The sequence below is a fragment of the Cynocephalus volans genome, chromosome 6 (assembly GCF_027409185.1).
Source record: "Cynocephalus volans isolate mCynVol1 chromosome 6, mCynVol1.pri, whole genome shotgun sequence".
Classification (NCBI taxonomy): domain Eukaryota; kingdom Metazoa; phylum Chordata; class Mammalia; order Dermoptera; family Cynocephalidae; genus Cynocephalus; species Cynocephalus volans.
The window spans coordinates 145434381-145454860 of record NC_084465.1 but is presented as its reverse complement, the minus strand read 5'-3'; the positions used below and the strand labels follow the sequence as shown (position 1 = coordinate 145454860).

Here is a 20480-nt window from a genome sequence, read left to right as displayed (position 1 = left end):
GGACAGAGGAGAGGTTTCAGATACCCTTACTGGCCAGCTACAAAAAAAAAAAAAAAAAAAGGAGAGAAAGGCCAAAGACATGGACTTTCCTACCACAGATGAGCTAAGTTATACTTATAAAATTTTATCTATATAAACTGGAATGATTTTATTCTTGAAAAAATATTTTTATAGGCAAAGCTATGACTATGAGACTCAGTTCTAGCTAATGAGGTGTGAGAAGGAGTCTCCTGTGTGAGACTTTCAAGAAGGTTTCTGTTTCCTGATCAGACAGAATAATACAAGGGTACTTCAAAAAGTCAACAGAAAGATTTGCACTATCTTTCAATTCCATTTTTCCATGAAACTTTTGAAGTATTCACTTTTCCTGCCTATAAATGTAAACATTAGATCTGGATGTACAGCAGCCATCTTGCAAGCATGAAGACAAAACCACACACCAAAGATGGGAGAACAGAAAGAAGCAGCTTGCACCCCGATGTTACTGTGGAAGCACCTTACCAGGCTTAGACTTCTTACCTCCAGACTTCTTGTACATGAGGGAAAAAAAACACACTTATTTGGTCAAACCACTGAAGTTGGGTTTCTATCACATGCATCAGAACACTGGTATCTTAAATGATACAGGTGGTTTACATCACTTTTATCACCATCTATAGAAGTTACAAGTTATAGATGTGTCCTCTATTCTGTATGATACTGTAGTAGTGAATACAAGACATTATGCATTTGGCAAAACCCATAAAACTGTACAACTCAAAGAGTGAACCCTAATGTAAACTTTAGTTAATAATAATGTATGAATATTGGTTCATAATTGTAACAAATGTACTACATTAATGTCAGATGTTAATAATGGGAGGAACTTCGGGGGAGTATATAAACTGTCTATAAAGCTAAAAGTGGTATAAAAATAAAGTCTATTACTTTTTAAAAAATGAAATAAAAATAGAAAGAACTGAAACTAAGATTTTTACCAAATCACTGATATTCTCAACCAGATGACCAAATGAGTTAAATTTCATTCTAGTTTCTGACTTTTATCAAATTATATATAATAGCATGACTTTATTTTGAGTCACAATTACTTTATAAATTCCTACTATTTGTTCTCATTTAATCCTCAGTACATTATCAAAACAATAATAGTTAACAAGTAATAAAAACCATATCATTTCTCATTAACCTTTTATTTTTAACTTAGTTTTACAATAAAGAAACAGAAAAGTTGATCATTAAAAAAATACCATAGCTGTCAATTTAAAATGAGGTTCTTGTTAAACAAAGCAGTAACACTATATCCTATAATTACATCTTTACTTTTATATACAAGAACTGTGTGCAAAGTGCTTTTCAAACTATAAAATAAGACTTTGGAACAGGATACAAATGGTTATTCCTAGGAGTTAGTTACCCCTGACTGCTTGTAATGAATCACAACTGCTTAAGTTCTTAATTTGCATTTTATTTATTTACACACTAAGAGAAAAGCCACCATTTTCTGATAGCAGACTGATATCTAATTTTTGAAAATTATCCCTGGTCCACAGGTCTAAACTTTATTTTTGCATATAATTCAGTTACTTGCTTCATTTTTTTTTTCCTAAATAAATAGGGAACAGCTTTTTAAAAGCAAATAGTAGTAGATCCCGTTAGACAGACACATTTTAATCAAGGTGGGATTAAAAAATAAAAAATCAAGCTACATGAAAAAAAAAAAAAAGGAAAACAGAGTTTGATGAAAGCAAATTGTATTCTTAAACTTTTTTTTTTTTCCTTCAGGCAAACAAAGAACCACTGTGTATACTACTACCGATGAACTAATTCTTTCCCTCTTATTTAAGACACTCTGAACACATGATGCTAAGCCCAACATTATACATATTGAGAATGCTTAAAAATTATTTCCTGCCAAGCCTTTGAATCAAATAAATCTTTAAAGCATAAGATACACCTAAGTGAGGAGGGAACGGTGGAAGGTGTACAGGATGAATGATTTTCCAAACAAAGTCTTCCAGGATCTAAATTACAGTCTTTTTTTTAGCCTAAACATGAGAGGTGGGGTAGAGGGACTTACGTTTTCATTAGTTGCATATGCTTTATTCATATGGAAGCATATGGCCTGCTAGCTTGCAAATCTTTCCAATACACCTGTATAATAGGTATATCTCAAATGTTATACCCCAAAGGAAAAACTGAGGCACTAAGAGGTTAAGAGATCAGTCTGTGTAGTTCATCAATTGCAGAAAAGTGATTTTCATGTTTCCTTTTTGACTTTGTAAAAACAGTATAAATAAGTTTTCATTTTATATTTCAAAGCACCCTATGACACAGATGCTAGATATCCTCAGTTAAAGAAAAATGATTACAAAGGATTAAATGACTGAATGAAAATCATATTAATCAAGTGCAGGCTCATAATATATTTTTAAACCTGCATTAAGCTAATTCTTCATCATTTCCATCAGCAGGTTATATCCATTTTGTGAATCATTTGTAAAAACTAAGCCTAGTACATAGGGCTCTACTTTTTAATAATGACGCCTAAACACCAAACTCAGAGTTGTGAATGTCCAAGAAACATTATGGGCAGCCCACAAAGTAAAATGTGGAGAAGATTCTTCCAGCTGTTTTCTACTACTTGGCATGGCATTTCAGTAACTGAGATATAGAGTCAATTTAATCTCATTTGATATCCATTCCTGGTTTTCATTCTTTCTCGTATTTAATTTAGAAAATTAAAAATACCAACTTATAAATCTGATCTCATTATCACAACTGTACCTTGGAAAAGCAGCTTAAGTTTCTCTATGGGAGATAATCAGGTAAATGTGTGACCAAACAATAATTAATGATTTAATGTCCTTCAAGTTCAAGAGTAGGGTAAATCTATGTATGCTACTTATAACCTAGTTGAGACTGAGTATTCAAGTTATCAGTTTTATCAGTCCTCAAAATGTTATCATCTGTGTAGTGCAAAATATATATATGTATATATATACACAAAGCAAATTACTGGACAACAAAAAGAAATGTAATCATCACAAACTAAGATTTTCTTCTGAACGCCACAATCCATTTCATTCTGAAGTCATCCAGGCCCAGCTGTCTTCTTGAGTAAAATATGATTTTCTTCAGTTCAGTTTTCTTTAAAAAGAAAGTAAAAGCCAAGTTCCCGTGAGTATAAATGTCACCTGAATATGAAACACATCTATACCAAAGAATTCTCTGGATGCTAACATAATAACTTTCAAATTCAAAATAAAAACATAAAATTGCAAATGGTCCTTATGAAATTACTTCATGTGACTTAGAACCCAAAATTACCCGTGCTGAAATGACCAGTTTTTAATAAATAATCTAAATTTACATTTCTCCTCTCTTACCCTCTAGATTCTCAGCTTTTACTACCTGGCTATTACATGATTAAGATTTGGGGGAACTGTTCCATAATTTTATCAAAATAGAATAATTGTGAAGCAAAAAAGCTTAACAAAACTATAAGAGGTTGAAAGATATAAAACCTGGACTGTTCACTTAATCAACACATATTACGTATCTATTACTTTCTAGGCACTGTGCCAGGCACTAGGGATTCAAAGATAAGTGAGGCACGTGCTCAACCCTCAAGAGCTCTCAATTAGTTGGTGGGGCAGAAGTGGACATACAAACCGAAAACTTGGAGATATATATATATATATATATATATATAATGTGATGATTTTAAGGACAGCAGAGTGAATGAGCTATCAGAAAAGGGTTGACTTGTTAGGTATCACACCACAATCATATATGATGTGAAAGGTCCTGTTGCTATAAAATCTCCATACCCTTCCAGCACTCCTGATGCCAAAATGTCTGAAACCCTCTTATTACAGATTCATTCCTCTCTGCAGAAATACTCTTATGCAACCTCCTTGGCAGAAGTGATATTTTAAATAATCAGATCATTCCTTATCCTCTGTAGAAATTCCTCTAATGCACACCTCCTAGGCAGGAGTGACATTTTAAATACAATCAAATCCATTTTCACATAACAGACAGATGTGGGTGGGGTTTTTTGTTTGTTTGTTTGTTTGTTTGTTTGTTTGTTTGTTTGGTGGTGGAATAGGAAGTGAGCTTTTATTCAGGAATACTAGTGACCTGAGGAGAGATGTTAGGCTGACCCATCTCTCCAGTAAACCTGAAGGAGAGTGGCCAGACTAAGCCATCTCAAAGTCTCAGGTTACTGAGGGGTTTTTTAAGAGGGGTTGAGAGAATGGAATGCACGAAGTGAAAAGCAGGAGGGAGGGGGACGTGAGCTGTGGGGGCTCCGAGCAAGGAGCCAGGTACAAGGTCTCACCAAAGCTCCTTCTGGTTTCTGTTCCCATCTTGATGTTATCTTAGGGTCCTGCTGGATTTTGATGTGCTTCAGGTGGAATCACCACAGCTTTATTGATGTCTTCCTTGGTTTCTCAGGATCTGGATAGTATGTCTCGTGGCAAGTTTACAATTACAGGCTAACATTAATTCTTTCATACAATTGCCTCCCTACTCTTGAGTTACTTTAGTTCATGTTCTGTTTGCTGCAGTAAATCATTCAGCAAACTTTTCAAGGAAGGTTCTTGGTCAACATACTTTCTTAACCTCTGCATATTTGAGAATGTCTTCCAGTTGCCTTTGTAGAGAAATGATAACTTGGTAGAGTATATAATTCTTGATTCAAAATTATTTTCCCTTACAACTCTGTAGATATGGTTCCATTGTCTTCTGGCATTTAAAAATGCAAGAGAAAAATCTGAAGTCAGCCTGCCTTTTGCCCGTTATAATAACTTGCTTTCTCTGCTTGGATATTTCTAGAATTTTTTCCTCATCCTTGAAATTTAAAAATGTCACCAGAATATGTCTACCTGTTGTTGTCTTTGCGTCAAATTTTAAAATACCGTGTGCTTTTTCCATTTGTAGATCTAGTTTGTTCCTCAACTCCGGAAAATTTTCTTCAATTACTTCCTTAATTACTATTTCAGCTCCATTTGTATTGTCCTCTGTTTCAGGAATTCCTACTATGCATAGATCGTATCTCCTGGACCAGCCCTCTAGGTCTCTCTTTTTCTCCTCTTTTCTTATCTTGATTTTTCTTCCCTTTTTCTCTGCAGTCTGTGAGACTTTCTCTTGTTTTGCACTTACTTCAGTAATTCAGTTTTGTGGACAATCCAGCTTGTACCTTTGTTCTATTAACTCTCTCAACTCCCTGATACTTTTTGAGCTCTCTGCACAGCCCTTCTGTATCACTGCGAATAGTCTGTTAAACTCCCTTATTATAAAATTCTTCAATCTTTCTATAGCTTCTATTTCTGGCGTTATATCCGTTTCAAGAGGAGGCATTTTCTCAATTACTTAGCTCTGTTCGTTTTCTGAACTGCAGTGTTAGGACCTTCTCAATAGCTCTTCTTAGCAATGAGGACCAAAAAACGAAGATTAAGGGAGGTCTTCCACAACACGGAAAATAAAATGTCCAAAATGATTGCCAAAATGTCACACATCAGATGTAGATGGTTCTAAAGACAAACTGCCTGAGGTCTGAGCAGAAAGGTGAGCTGTGGGGTCCCTGAGCAGTTAGCAACACTTACCAAGAAACAGAGGGATGCAGATTACTATACAAGGTCCTTTGCAGATTTACAAAAGGGCAGATAATCTGGTCACTAAACCCCCATCTCCTGATGTAATAGAACTTGAGTTTTTTTCAGAATTTTAATGAGATCTTTCTCTTTTTTGTTTTTGTTTTTTTAATCGACTTGCAAAATGGAGGGTGTAGCCTGATAAGAGTAGGAAAGTCACAGAAAACAACAGATGAGGGAAGCAAAATAAATTCTGCCTTTCCTCTCACCTAGTTAAAGTCTCCGATCTGGCTGTACTGCTGAGATTCTTTCCCCTCCTCAGAACCCTGAGCCTGACTTTTTGTTTCAATACCTTCTGCCCCACGTTCGATTTGAAGAATATTCCCCTGAGATCCTCCCCACTCCCAACCATTTTTCTTTGGCGCGTGCGCAAGGCAGGGGGGGGGGGTGAAGGGGGTGGCTGACCAGTATGGGGATCCAAACCCTTAACCTTGGTCCAACCAGTTTTTATTTATTACCTCTCTACTGTAGGCTCAGTATTCCCAAGGAAAGTACATTACAGCAAATTTACGAAATCTGTGGAGGCTGTTAAAGAAAAATGGTTAGAAACATCCTTTCCTTCAAGGTAATAGTTTAAGAGTAGTCTTTTGGATTTAATAGGTCTGCTTTCAACATTTAACTTGTGGAGAATTTTAGTAGTAAAGTTATCAGGCTACATTAACAGAGGACAGGCCTATTTTTGAACAAGGAGAAGCCTGCAGGTAGGTGTTGCTCTTCACATCACATACAGAAAGAATGTTTTTTGACTTGGCGCAGAGTGATAGTGTGAGAAATCTGTTTTATTTTAAATTTATATTTTACTATTCTAGAAAAAATCAGACAACAGACCTTAAGTGTCTTCTAACATTAAAAGGAAAATACATATTTTTTAAAAGCTTATCACAAATATCTACTTATTTTACATACATATAGGACTATGCCAGTGTGTCTATGTCCACATGCATATTTACTAAATAAAATGAAAGCTTTCCCATGTCTTATGGTACTTCAGTTTGCTGTCATGACAATAGAGGGCATTCAGTCATGCATTCAACACAATTTCTGAACACTAGTACATGCCAGACACTGCACCAAGGGGATGAGCTACAGGATAATCCCTACCAGAGTAGGGAACATCCTCTTCTGCTCATACTTTTCCCATCGTAATCAGATTTCTAGACCTTTCTCTTAATCTCTAACACAGAACCTGTCTCTTTCTAACCATACACACTGCTTTCTAGTCTTCATTCCTTTAACTATCTGATTAATAATTGTTAAACACTGCCAGATTAGAAGATACCTAAATCCCCTCAAGGCTAAAACTTATTTCCATATCAAATACAGCTCTACCTCTAACCCCAGTTAATCTGTTACAAACATAAGTAAACAATATGAAAAAAACACTGTACCTCATCAAAATGCAGTTACACAGTGCTAAATAATTTGCAATTTGGAAGGATCAAACACAACATACAGTGAAAAACTTGATAAAGATTCAATAATAACAAAATAGAAAATTAAAAATAGAAAAGAGTTTCTCCATTCAGAGACATCTGTGAACAACTGAAGAGAAATAGTAAATAATCTTTTATTATACTTCTACTAGAAGGGAACATTTAAAAAATAATTTTTAAAAAACTCCAGTTTTCTGTGACTGCTGAAGCAGAATATAGTTTGTTTTTTCAGTCTTTAATGAAGTGATAAGCTGCTTCAACCTTAAGTATAAAATAAATTATTAACCAAAGTAAGCTTTAGGTTTTCTTGTACTATGCCAAATTTCTCTACTCTCTGACTCCCAACTTTCTACAAAGAAAACATGAAAAGGAACTTTGAAACACATTGCAAAATATGTAAACATCTACCTTAAGTGTCACTGTGCCCTGCTGCTTAAATCTAGCATTACTACATATTGAAAAAAGGTTTGGTTCTTTTTTCCTCCTATTACCAGGGATATTAGAATATAAAACACTGTATAGCACTAAATCCAACCATCATATGAGAAATTTAAAATGTGTGACAGAAGAAAAAAAGGATTTAAATTAAGGTCTATATCTTCATAACTAAAATAATACATACACAAATGAATTAGAAAAGATAAATAATACTAAGAAAGCAACATATGTTTCTGAAATCCTACTGAAGTTCTTTCAGGTGGGAAGGTATATTCCAAAAACATTAATGTACAAAAAAATTTATTTAGTTCACTTATGATCATAAATCAAACCATCTTAATAGGAACAGAGAACAAATAAGACTAAAATGATTCACCCAATGTTATACACATTTCAGTCTATCTACTATTAAGTATTATAGCTGGAGCACTTAGAGTGCTGCTTATTCCTTTCATGTAAGAGAAGGATGAGTGTTTTCTGTTACTAAGCGTAGCAATTAGAAAATAATTAAATACTTTTAACTAAGTGGGTTCTTTGGTAAAGGAAAAACATACCCATAAATATTTGAACTTGTAGATTTTTGAAAATGTATGTGTACTGCACATTATTATTAAATGCCCCACTTCTTTTCCCCATCTGTTGTTACTTAAGTGGAAATGGTGATGAAACACTAAAAACATAATCAGTGAGGCCACAGTCAGGTAAATAATGGTCTATCTGCCCACCCCTGTATGGAAAGTGACTCCGTTTACATGGTGTCCAAAGGACACTTTTTAGATTTAAGGATTTTTCTGGAACCCAAGGGTTTTGGCCTCAGGTTATTCCTATCATAAACAGACTCAGGGTCCAGCTCAGTTGGTTAGTGTGGTACTGATAACACCAATGTCAGGGGTTTGATCCCTGTACTGGCCAGCCAAAAAAAACCAAACAGACACAGGGCACTTTCAAGGATTTCAATCTATTATTCTCAGACCGATTTGAGGTATCTCCTGTCATTCCAAACTGAAATTCTGGCTCTCAAATTTAAAGTACTCCCTAATTCTAGAGATAGCGACTGGGCTGAACATTTTCTGAAAGGTCAATGTGCATATTTCAAAGGTATAAAGAGCAAGCAGGCATTACTTGTTTACCTCTCCATTGTCCTTTATATTAGCAAAGGGCCCAAAATAAACATCAGACTTTAACAGCATTGTTTCCTCATAAACCATAAAACTTTAGACACACATGGTCATTTCCTTGTTGTTGTCTAAACCAAAGGTGTACATATCCATCAGATGCTCTCAAGTGAAAAATATTTTAAGTCTAACAAGTACCTAGAAATCTACAAGATATCATTTCCAAGGTAATTTCAGTCTCAGGATCAGTATAGAATTTTCAGTATGACAACATATATATAAACTGGACCTATCCCCTTAACTGCTGCTAAAAGCTATCTACTACAGGTTATAAGAGTTTAATACATCATTTCGAATTATAAAACTATAGTATTACCTTCTCCTTCTTTGATAATATAAATATACCAACCACTGGGCAATAAAAGGCCATATGATAGCAAAAGTTAATGCACCAGGAGACATCTCAAAGGGCCACCAAGATGGTCTCTGAGAAAATAAAATAAGCTTGTCACCAATCTATTAAACTTTGCACATATAAACTTAAAAACATTCCTAACTCATAATTTTGAAAATATAAAACTAGTCACAAATCTCACTCCTGATAAAATGAGGGAGATATTCGGCATCTCACAGCAAAATTCAAAATTCAATAAGCAGACTTTCAGGAGTACTTCAGACTTAAACAAACACAAATATTTTTTAACTTCAAAGCTCTGAAGTGTAGATGTCATTTAGAATGCTTTAAGGATCTCATATAATCTAAATATACTGTAACTTACTTGAAACCCTGGCACTTAGATTTAAGAAAAAAATTCTTACCTTTGAGGGGGGTTGATCACTACTGGCCTGCAATGTTGATGATTTTGCCTATAAATGCAAATCAGAGTGATTAAGCTTTAACAAAATGAAAAAAAAAATACAGTCATTTTTCTATTTCCTATCTTTAAAAAAAAAAAAAGGCTGAAATATTTATTTATTCTCTATTTTTCTGCTAACTATGCTTTCATTATCTTGAAACCCATACTGACCAAAAGATAAGGTCCCTAAAATTACAAGCCAAACACCTTTGACATTTTATATTTTATACTTCGAACTATGTAAGATAAAAATAAAACCCCAAATCAATCTACACCCTTACTTTTTATAATCTTATCAAATTATTTACGCAACTTTTCTTAATTAATTCCTTAGTTTCCATACAAACACGTCTGAGAATTGCAGCCTTGATTATTAATTAAAATAAAAAGACTTTGTAAACAATATCCAAAGATCCGTTTTGGAAACTCATGACAAGTTATAGCAGAAGAGCTATACCATACATATGAGAAGCGAACTGTTGGTTATAAATTTTTAAATGAGAAGTAGCATAAAATAAGTAGAAAAATTTCAGAATAACAGGAAATTTAGATGCCAATTTGGCTCATTCTAAAGACATGTTTCCTTAGGCTAGTTATTAGAGACTTATTAATCCAGTTTATCCATTTATAATAACTTTAGAGAAATTGTATGAAGATTACTGAATTAATTCATTCAGTAAATGTTTATTGAGCATCTATTATGCACCAGTCACTATTCTGGGCACTAGAGATATAGAAGAGCAAAATGACAAAAATTTCTGCCCTAATGGAGCTTATACTTTAGTAGAAGCATACAGGTAATAACAAATAAAGCAGTAAAACATAAAGTATGTTAGGTGGTGATAAATGTTGAGCCGGCCTGTGGCTCACTCAGGAGAGTGCAGTGCTGATAACACCAAGGCCACGGGTTCGGATCCCATATAGGGATAGCCGGTTCGCTCACTGGGTGAGCGTGGTGCTGACAACACCAAGTCAAGGGTTAAGATCCCCTTACTGGTCATCTTTTTAAAAAAATAAAAATAAAAAATAAAAATAAATACTATAAAGAAAAATAAAATAGGGAAGGGAGATGGGACATGTTATGGGACATGCAAGCAATTTTAATTAGAGTGATCAGGGAAGGCTCAAAATTGTGGCTAACTGGGGAACACCCTTCTATACAGAGGAGATAACAAGTTCAAAGACCCAGGGTAGGAGGGAGCCTGCTGGCAAGTTCAAGGAAGAGCTACAACACCAGTGTGCTGAAGTAGAGTGAATGACGACAGCAGGAAAGTAAAGAAAAGGAGGAGAGAGGGTAGGCTTTTAAATTTCCTTGTTATGGATAATATGATTTCCCTAAGCCTATTATGACTATAGCTTACAAGTAAAACTAAATTAGTTGCCTCTGGATGTTGCATTAGTCCTTATAGACCACTAAGGTATTAAACAAGTTATAGTTAGATTATACTCAAGCTGAACACTCCAAGTGCTGAAAGAATCAAGACAAGGTAATGATTCTTATGTTAGTTATAATACCAGCTTGTAGGCATAATAATATTCAGCCAAGACATTTACCTATGGTACCTCTCCTGACCAAATAAAAGAAAGGGTAAATTTACAAAATTGGGCTCCTAAATGTCTAATGACTTACACAAAGTTACATTAGTGCAGTTTGGAATGGAACTCAAGGTGACCAAACTCCAATGTGACAGACACAATTACTCTTCATTAAAGCAGCAACTAACAAATGCTAGGGTCAAATCAGAACTATAAAATGGAATTATAAGTGGATTTTTTTCTAAGTAATAAATGGTTTGCAATGGCAAATGAAGATGCCTGAAGACCCTTGCTTACAGGTAAGAAGTAACAATCACTACTTGCATAATTAGCATTATTCTTTTTTTTTTTTTTTTCCTAAAAGATGACCGGTAAGGGGATCTTAACCCTTGACTTGGTGTTGTCAGCACCACACTCTCCCAAGTGAGCCTTGGGCTAGCCCTAGCATTATTCTTTTATTTGCTTTAAAGAAATTTTTCCATATATATCAAGTAGCTTTTACATATTTAGAAAACCAATGTCCAATCATCTTATCATTCTATTGCTATATTAAAATAAAATATTACTGAATTTTTTTGAAATTCATTTTGAAAGGAAAAATCTCATATAGCAGTAATCACTGCAAAGGAAATATGAAGACAGAAAATTATTTAAATTAGGCCTCTCAAAGGCTGTGAGCTTCCTGAAGTAAAGAACCAAGGTGTCCACTGCACACAGGTATCGATATTCAATGTTGTACCCACAGATATGTACAATTATGCTTCAATTAAAAAAATTAATTAAACAAAAACAAAACAAAACACAAAGTGTCCTGTCATCATTGTTGTCATCATCACTATCATCTCATGTTGACAGTACTTAAGTGCTTAACTATGTTCTAGGCATTGCACTAAGCATCTTATCTAATCCTCTGAATAAGCATATGAGGTAGGTGCTATTAATATTCCCATTTTATAGATTAGGAAACTGAGGCATAGAGAAGGTAAGTCACCTTCCTGACCCAAGATCACACAGTTAGTAAGTGGCAGAGCCAGAATTTGAATCCAGGTAGTTTGCTCCAAAGTCTGCTACACTATGCTATCTCCCTTTTCATTTCTGTATCCTTTGTCTAGAGAAGTATCTGGTATGTCGCCATTCAAAAAATATTTATCGAGTGAATGAATCTAAGGAATTATTTTACAAAAAATATATCTCAGGCACCTTTCTATGGTGGAAAGTGCATTACAAAAGAAATCAGGAGACGTTAGTTACCTTGCTCTGCCACTTATTAATATACCCTCTAAGTATCTCAGCCTCTTCATCTGCTAAATAAGGGTGTTGAACTAAGTATCCTACGATGTACTACTATTCAACCATCAATTTATTTCTTTTATGAATCATCCAAGTGAATCATGAAATTTTTAAGGAAAAAGTCCTTATCATGTCAAAATCCTTTTTTTAAAAAAGATTTTATGTAAGACAATAGTGAAAAACTCCATATATATACATATATATGTATATATATATACATACACACACACCAGCCAGCCAGCAAAAATAGAAAAACAAAAACAAACAAAATATATATACATATCTCTCAAAAGAATTAGCAGAATTTCAATATAATCAAAGACATTTACTATCATATATACAAAATATTTTCAATGTTATAACACCAGGGTCAAAGGTTTGGTTCTCCATACCGGCCAGCTGCTAAAAAAAAAAAAAAAATCACAGAACAAGAAAAAAAGACTACCAGAAACAATAATGTTCAATAATAACTAAACAAGATTTCCTGCATAAGTAGCTCTTTTTGGCTTCCTTTAAGATTAACTCCAAGGGGCTGGCCAGTTAGTTCAGTTGGTTAGAGTGCAGTATTATAAAACCAAGGGCAAGGGTTCCGATCCCCATACCAGCCAGCTGCCAAAAAAAAAGATTAAGTCTGTTCTAATCCAAGGATAGGGTGAGGGGATCATGGACCTTAAATACGTTTTATCTCTCAAGCACATATAGAACACTAGAATTTTCTCATTAATGAAAGATAAAACAGTTCATTTGATAGCAGCAACCTATACTTGCCTGTACAAATCAGACAATGTCACTTATTTAAGGCATTATTCTTTTTTCTTTTCCAAGATTCAATTTTCCTTTAATATATTTGTGTATTTAAAAACAAAAACAAAACTGGGTTTAATTTTCTCATCTCAAATTTATTTTTTTTAATGTGATGGAAACTCTGAAACACTGAATCATACATATAAGGCACTACTTTTAACCTCTTTTTCATTATAGACCCTGTTGAGAATCTAATGAAGAAAACAAATCCTCTCCCCTCAAAAATGCAAAAATCAAACAATAATGTGCATAATAGTATTTTAGGGTATTCAAAGATTCCTGAAAGTCCAGGGATTCAGTCTAATTGATAATAAAATGTAATTAAAAATCCTTGAGATGCATATAATTGAGAAACCTTGTGATAACTTGAGTAGGTTACTTATTGGGTAAAGGGTTAGGTAATCACAATGGATGCTGAGGAAGCCTGCAGTATCCATTTCTTCATATGTGTCAACATTTAATGTGTTCATTTTGCAATGGAAGCACATCTTCTTTGATTAATCCCTACAAATTCTTCTTAACATTTGTTACAGCATGATGCTTCGATTTTGTATAACGTTTGAAGCTAGGTCAGACAGACAGGCTGATTGCCTCTTTATTCTATCCAACCAATGTTACTCAAGGAGGGGCAAGTCAGGAGACAAATGGGGACAATCACTAGCAGCCATTTGAAACTTCTGCAGCTGAGTCCAGTGATTATCACAGCCAAGCCAAAGCTTTGAACCAAGCGGAATTTTCTCTTCCTACAAACCCTTTGCCCTTCTTTTTTGTACTTTCTCCAGAGACAGCTGTCTAGTTTTATTCAGTTCAGGATAGCAATCTGCCTTTACTATGAAAGACTAGAAAGACCACTAGCCTAGGATAGAGGATGTCTGGGTTCTGCTTGAGTTTCTGTACGTGGACTAGCTGTAGTGTCTTTTCAAAAGTTTAATGCCCTTGGATCTTCCAGGGAAAAAGATAGTTAAGGCCAAACTATAGGTCTACATTCCCTTCTGGCTTAAAGTTTTGACCCTAAAACTAATTTACACAAAGGAATTAGCACCTTAATGTATTACTCCTATCAGCATTTTTAAAAGAATCAAGATAGACAAGGCTTACTACAAAAGAATGACTCTTTAATGATGAAGTATAGGGCATTAGTAAAGGTCTCTTTATCAGTTCTTCAAACTGTACTATTTAGCAGTAATTATTCTTCTAATCCCAAGCACTAGACTCCTACCTCCAATACAGTACTGCTAATTTTAAACTCTAAAAATTTTCTATTATTTTAAGTGGTATTTAGTTCTTGGGACAGTCTTTTCTTCGACAATATTTTCAAAATGAGGTCCTTTTTATTTTTTATACAATTCATTAACATACATTAATTTGTGTAAATCTGATCACTGCTTTCCAGGATCAACAAGTAGAAGACAACGATAAGACAAACTCAGAGGCTTACCTGTGAAGCAGTTAGTGTTTCCAGTTTATGAAGTCTCTGAAGGACATTCTGCATGTCCTCCTGCAATCTCATGAGCACTAGAGCGATCTGCTCATTGAGGCTGCCTCTTGATCCTCTGTCAGAGCCCCAGCGTTCCCCGTCACCTCCACTTCCCACTTGCTGACCCTTTGTTCCTTCGCTCAAATGTTGCATCCTATGCCCTATTTTAAGGGAGCAAAATAAGGCAGTTTTAAATAATTCTTATAAAAGTAAAAACAGTGTGTTTTATTCATTTTCCTCTGTTACTTCTTTGAGATCTAAATCTCCGAAGTAGAGTAGAAGTAATCAGGAAGTACATAAAATAAACTCTTGGGATCAAAGAAATAAATATGCAAACTTCTATATATACTGGTATATTTTTAAACTTGTTTTGCCAAGGCTTTATAATAGACATAATATACTAGACTATATGCATATAATTCACAAATGATATACATATTTGGCATGCATACTCAGAAAATCTTCACTAATAAGGTTAACAAGACTGAAAAAATACGAAGGCTGCTTCTTTAGAAGTATTAGTATTTGTTACACTGAATAGCTGTATTTTCCTTTTTGGTTATTTTTTGTTTTTATCATATTGTAAGCTTTCCATAAGGCTTTTGAATGTGTTTTTCTTATTAAAAATTGCATGTTCCCTTATAAATATTGAAATCTCACTACTATTAAGATTTTGTAATATATCTATCCATCTTTTTTCTATGCATATATTTACAAAATTGGCATTACCCCTCATACATGATTTTGTGTTCCGCTTTTTAAATCATATTATGAACATTTATCTGCATCATTAAGTTTTACTCCAAAAACACTTAAATGATTACAGAAATTCCCTAGTTAGGTCATGAAGTAATTCACTCAACCATTATCCACTTTTGGATAGTCAGGATGATCCCAAATTTTTATTACAAACATTGCAATGAATGTTTTGCACATAAATTATTGTCCAGATTTCCACTGATTTCTTTAGGACAGATTCTAAGAATTACTAGATCAAAGGATAACAGCTTTGTCGAGGTTCTTAATGAGTGCTGCCAAACTATTTTTCAGAAAGGCTAAAACAGTTTTCTATTGCAGTGTACAAAAGGTACAACTATGTTACCCTACCCTTGTAGAAACGGAAAATTACAAGTTGTTACACATTAGCTGAGATGAGTAAGTTTTCTTTGTTTTGTTTTAAATAATAAATAGGAAATTGTCTAGCACATTGCCCTTCAGTATCCTAGAACCTCCAGCAGCAGGATACCTACAGCTGAACTTGCATCAAGTATTGTTGGGGGTTGCATGGGAAATGGAATTAGAGCTGTTTGCCAAGTTAAACCCCAAAGAGTACACAGCGGTGCCTGATGCCATTTTCAAGAAGACTTCTACTCTTGTATCAAAAGGAAGTAAATGTTGAAGTGGTCCTTCACAAACCCAGCTAGTGGTATAAAACTCACATGGGGAAAAAAAGTGTAAGGTCCAGTTTGAGTCTTAGTTTTTTCCTGCATACTTAAGAGATTGAGATAGCTTGTGATGGCCTGTCAGTGGGTACTGATGACACTAGAGAACCACTCCCAGAGAATGACTTCGGTCTCTGCTCACTATATCCTACAGAGCATACAGCCTTCACAAAGAACAGGCTTAATTGGACCACTCCCGTGTTATGGTAATCCCCACCTCCAGTCATTCTGCCCAATTACCCTGTTTCATGTTCTTCAGAGCACTACTCACAATTTACTATTTGAAACATATCTTGTTTGCTTACTCACTGTCAGCTCCCTTTTACTAAAATGTAAGCTCCATGAAAGGAAGGACTTTGTCTTGTTCTCTATTGCACCCCTATGACCCAAGACAGAACAGGTGCTCAATAATATTTGTTGAATGCTGAAGTGGATTTACTAAGAAGTTAACAAAGCTTAACTTCAGGGTCTGCCATTTGTACAGACTCCTGTGATTGCTGGGAATTGAAGCATGTTACAGGTTAGGGTGGGGTGGGGAAGTCAGGTTGTAAATAGGAAGCCTTTCATATAAACAATTTTGGTAAATTGCCTAAAGACAGGTACCTGAATCCAAGGCTCTAGTAATAGTTGTAATTTTTCTTTTTCTTTTAACATTCACTTTCTCTTAAAGAGGGTGCTGTCCTCCCAAAACTTAGTCCCCACTGTGACGTGTAAAGAGGGTGGGAAATCCTACTACGATGATTGAAAGGTGGGGCACTGAAGAGGTGATTAGATTGTAGGATTATGCAGTAGTGAATGGATTAATAATGGTGGTCAGGGGTATGGTTCTGAGGGCTTTAAAAGGAGAGCATGTGAAAGCCTCTCTCTCTCTCTGCTCAGCCATTTTCTGCCATGTGAGACTCATGCATTGTTGTAAAGCCACCTACAAAGAAGACCCTCACCAGATGTGTTCCCTGGACTTCAGACTTCCCAGCCTCTGAAACGTTAAACGATACATTTTTTTTCTCTTACAAATTACCCAATTCCAGGTATTTTGTTACAAGTAACAGAAATGTACCAGTACGGAGGTCTCCCCCTGCCAAATTGTGTTAAGTTTCAGATCCCCGAAAACCTAGATCTGCCTTTCTTGAATAAATGAATGACTTGCATTTCTGCCATGTCTATTCTCTTCGTTGCTGTTTCTAAGGTTTTTCTAAGTTCTATAAATATGAGAGGTCTTCAAAAAGTGCATGGAAAGATTCATATTATCTTTTAATTCAACTTTTCCACGCACTTTTTGAAGTACCTTTGTATTGCTTCTGCCCCAAATTTTCCCCTCACCTAAGCAATTTTTGTTTTTCAGACCTTATCATCTCTGCTTTGATCTCCTATTTGTAACAGTTTATATCTTTTTTCTTCGAATGAGAAATATTGGTCATCTAAAATGTTCCTGTGTTTTCTGGGACATGTATACTTCCGAAACAGACCTTTTGTTTGCATACAATGCTCCTTACTCCTTCCCCACTTCCTTTTTACTTTTCCCTTGGCTGCAGAATTTCTGCATAGTTCCCAGGTCTGTTTTTGTCAACTTATTTACCTGAGACAGGGGCAGCTCTATCAATCTACCTAAACAGAGTTTGTTTCATGCCATGTTTACATTGCTCTACTGGCATGTTCCTCCAGAACCTGAGCTTAAAGCTTGATATTAATGCATGCTGTTTCTAAATTAGGCTCCTCTGGGTCTATCAGTAGGGGCTAACATAATAGGGATATTGTTTTCTATTCTCTTTTCTTGAATGTTGTTAAATGCCCTGTATTGAGGGTTCTTTCCTGGTCAGTGAGGTATATATTCAAATGACACGTGGCCTTGTGTTTCAGATCTTTCCTCCATAACAAAAGCCAAAGGGTCACTGGCAGTCAGAAACTATAATCCCTGAGCAATTATTCATGCTTGCCTTTTCCACTGTCCTCCTGCTCAGAATTGGAAGGATGAGATCAGGTGTGAAAGCAAATCCCAGTTTCGTGTAGTCCTGGCTATGGTTCTGCTTATTATAGTGGAAGTAAAAGGCTAGATACATGAAGTTTGGTGAACTAGACCCTATGCTCCCCAATCCCCCATTTATTTTCTCTTTTATTTTAAGCCTTTGTTATGAGTGATGATTAGTCCTATCAGATTATTTTCCATTATCCAGCCTTCTTCCCAACCACAGGTGGAAAAAAATAACAAGTTTTGTGGTTCTTCTGTTTATTTATCCAAAAGAGTTCCAAGAGGACACTATGAACATTTTCTTCAAGCCCCTATTGCTTCCAGTCTGCTTCCCATTAAATTAAGGGGATTTTTCAAAATTTTATCAAGTCACCTTCCTCTTCATTGTATTGCTTTATACAGAAGATGGGGGAGAACTTCCCATACATTCCAAGAATGATCTTTTAGTTTCTTTCTAATTGTCCTGTTCCTTGGCTGATACTTTGCAAAGCTTATGGTATGAGGATGAGGTCCTTACCTAATTTCAGGGCCATTGCTATAGACATTGATATTTTCTTCCTCTTTTTATTCATTTAATTAGGTTGGGGGGGGGTGTTACGACAATGCATACATTTGACTATCCTTCCTTGGAAGTCCCCAGAGCCATCTTTTAGCTTATTGCTTTATAGTGTGCTGTCAACATTTATTAAACATATACTATATTCAGAACACAAAAGTCCTAACACACAAAGGGAGTGAGTAAAAGAACACAAGAATATTAAACCCCTTTAATTAAAATTAAATGTGAATTATTAGGAAAGATTTCCAAAAAATACTGTTTTTTAAAGCTGAACTTTGAAGGAAGGGATAGTAAAATATTAACAAAGAAGAGGCAAAAGATAATTCCAAATGATAGAAAAGACATACGCAAAGATATAGAACTGGAAGAGCAATGCAGACATGAGAGTGGAAAGATTGCCTTTGCTCATTTGAGGTAGACACTAAAAAGGAGGGTGATGAAAAATAAGAATGATAAAGTCAGAGAAAGCAAAGGACAGAATGGAATTGTCACAAGAAGATGAAGAGTGTAGCCTTAACACAGAGACCACAAAAAATGGCTCTATATTCGTGAATAGATAATATGTCTTACAAAAAAAAAATCAAGAGATTATCCTAATCATTTTGAGAATGGATTGAAACAGTGAGAAAATAAAAACAGCCTTACAAAATTAGAGGTCTCTGCAGCCAGTGGAAATGAAAATATTGGCGTGGCTATCAAAATGGAAAGGAAAACATTATGGAGGCAGATTTACAGGTTTATGTGTTAGACCTAATGTAAAAACGGGGAGACATTGGTCATAATAAATACGAAATGTAGCCCAAGGTGTCTTGCCTTGGTGGCAATAAGGATAACAAAGAGAAAAATTTAACATCTAGACAGATTCTACAGGCATATTCTCTTTCTTTTCATGGTATATAGTATGATAAACACCAATTATATTTTTACTAAATTATGTTATTAAGATCCTTGTTACCCTTACTTATCTTTTTGTCCTTATACTCTGATATAGACCAAAAGAAGTACATTAAAATCTCCTATTAATATGATTTTTGTCTACTTCTCCTTACATTATCTGCAAATTTTGCTTTTTTTTTTTTTGTTTTTGGTGGCCAGCCAGTACAGGGATCCAAACCCTTGACCTTGGTATTAAAAAACTGTGCTCTAGGGCTGGCCGGTCAGATAAGTTGGTTAGAGCACAGCCTTATAAAGTAACAGGTTTGGATCCCAGATCCAGTACCAGCCAGCCACAAAAAAAAAACAAGGCTATGCTCTAACCAACTGAGCTAACTGATGAGCTGGGTTTTGCTTTTTGAATATTGATACTAACTACATTCTTGGACATAAAGATATTCATAATTTTTATATTCTTATCTCATACTTTAACATTATAAATGGCTTTCTTTGTCATACTGCTTCTTGCCCTAAAATTAATCTCACCTGATTTCAAGATTACAAGCTTTGCTTAATTTTAATTTGTATTTGCCTATCCTTTTATAGACTACGGCATGAAATTATGTTCTGCTTTGTGAACCTAACTGAACACCTTTTTCTTTATGTGAATATAGCCTGTTTACTTTTATTGCTATCACAAATATATTTGGTCTAACATCTATTTTTTGGCAGCTGGCCCATAAAGAGATCTGAACTCCTGACCTTGGTGCTATAACAACACACTCTAACCAACTGAGCTAACCAGCCAGCCCCTAATGTCTTTTATATTGTGCACTGTTTTATGGGTTTTAAAAAATATTTTACCATGTGGTTTGTTTTCAATACTTTTTAACAAATGTGCGTCATGTGTGTTTTTCCTGATAAATTTGAAAGATCTGTATTTTGCTCAAATGGTTGTGTTTTTAACCATAATTTTCTATAATACCCTTAATTCTCTTTTTTTAACAGTATCTATTCATTTATTTCCTGAAAC

The 20480-nt window shown here is 34.9% G+C and overlaps 1 protein-coding gene across 7 annotated transcripts in view; it reads right to left on the bottom strand.

Annotated features, from left to right (window-relative positions):
• Window positions 1-1235: 1235 nt before the first annotated feature.
• ACBD5 (acyl-CoA binding domain containing 5) overlaps window positions 1236-20480 on the bottom strand; it is a 45251-nt gene continuing 26006 nt past the window's right edge. For all 7 annotated transcript variants that reach the window (XM_063099475.1, XM_063099476.1, XM_063099477.1 and 4 more), the window contains 4 exons: window positions 14569-14768; window positions 9463-9510; window positions 9020-9129; window positions 1236-3147 (listed from right to left, as the gene is read on the bottom strand). In XM_063099475.1, the coding sequence (XP_062955545.1) occupies window positions 3135-3147; window positions 9020-9129; window positions 9463-9510; window positions 14569-14768 (371 nt within the window). In that variant the 3' untranslated portion in view covers window positions 1236-3134. The remainder of the gene's footprint in view (window positions 3148-9019; window positions 9130-9462; window positions 9511-14568; window positions 14769-20480) is intronic.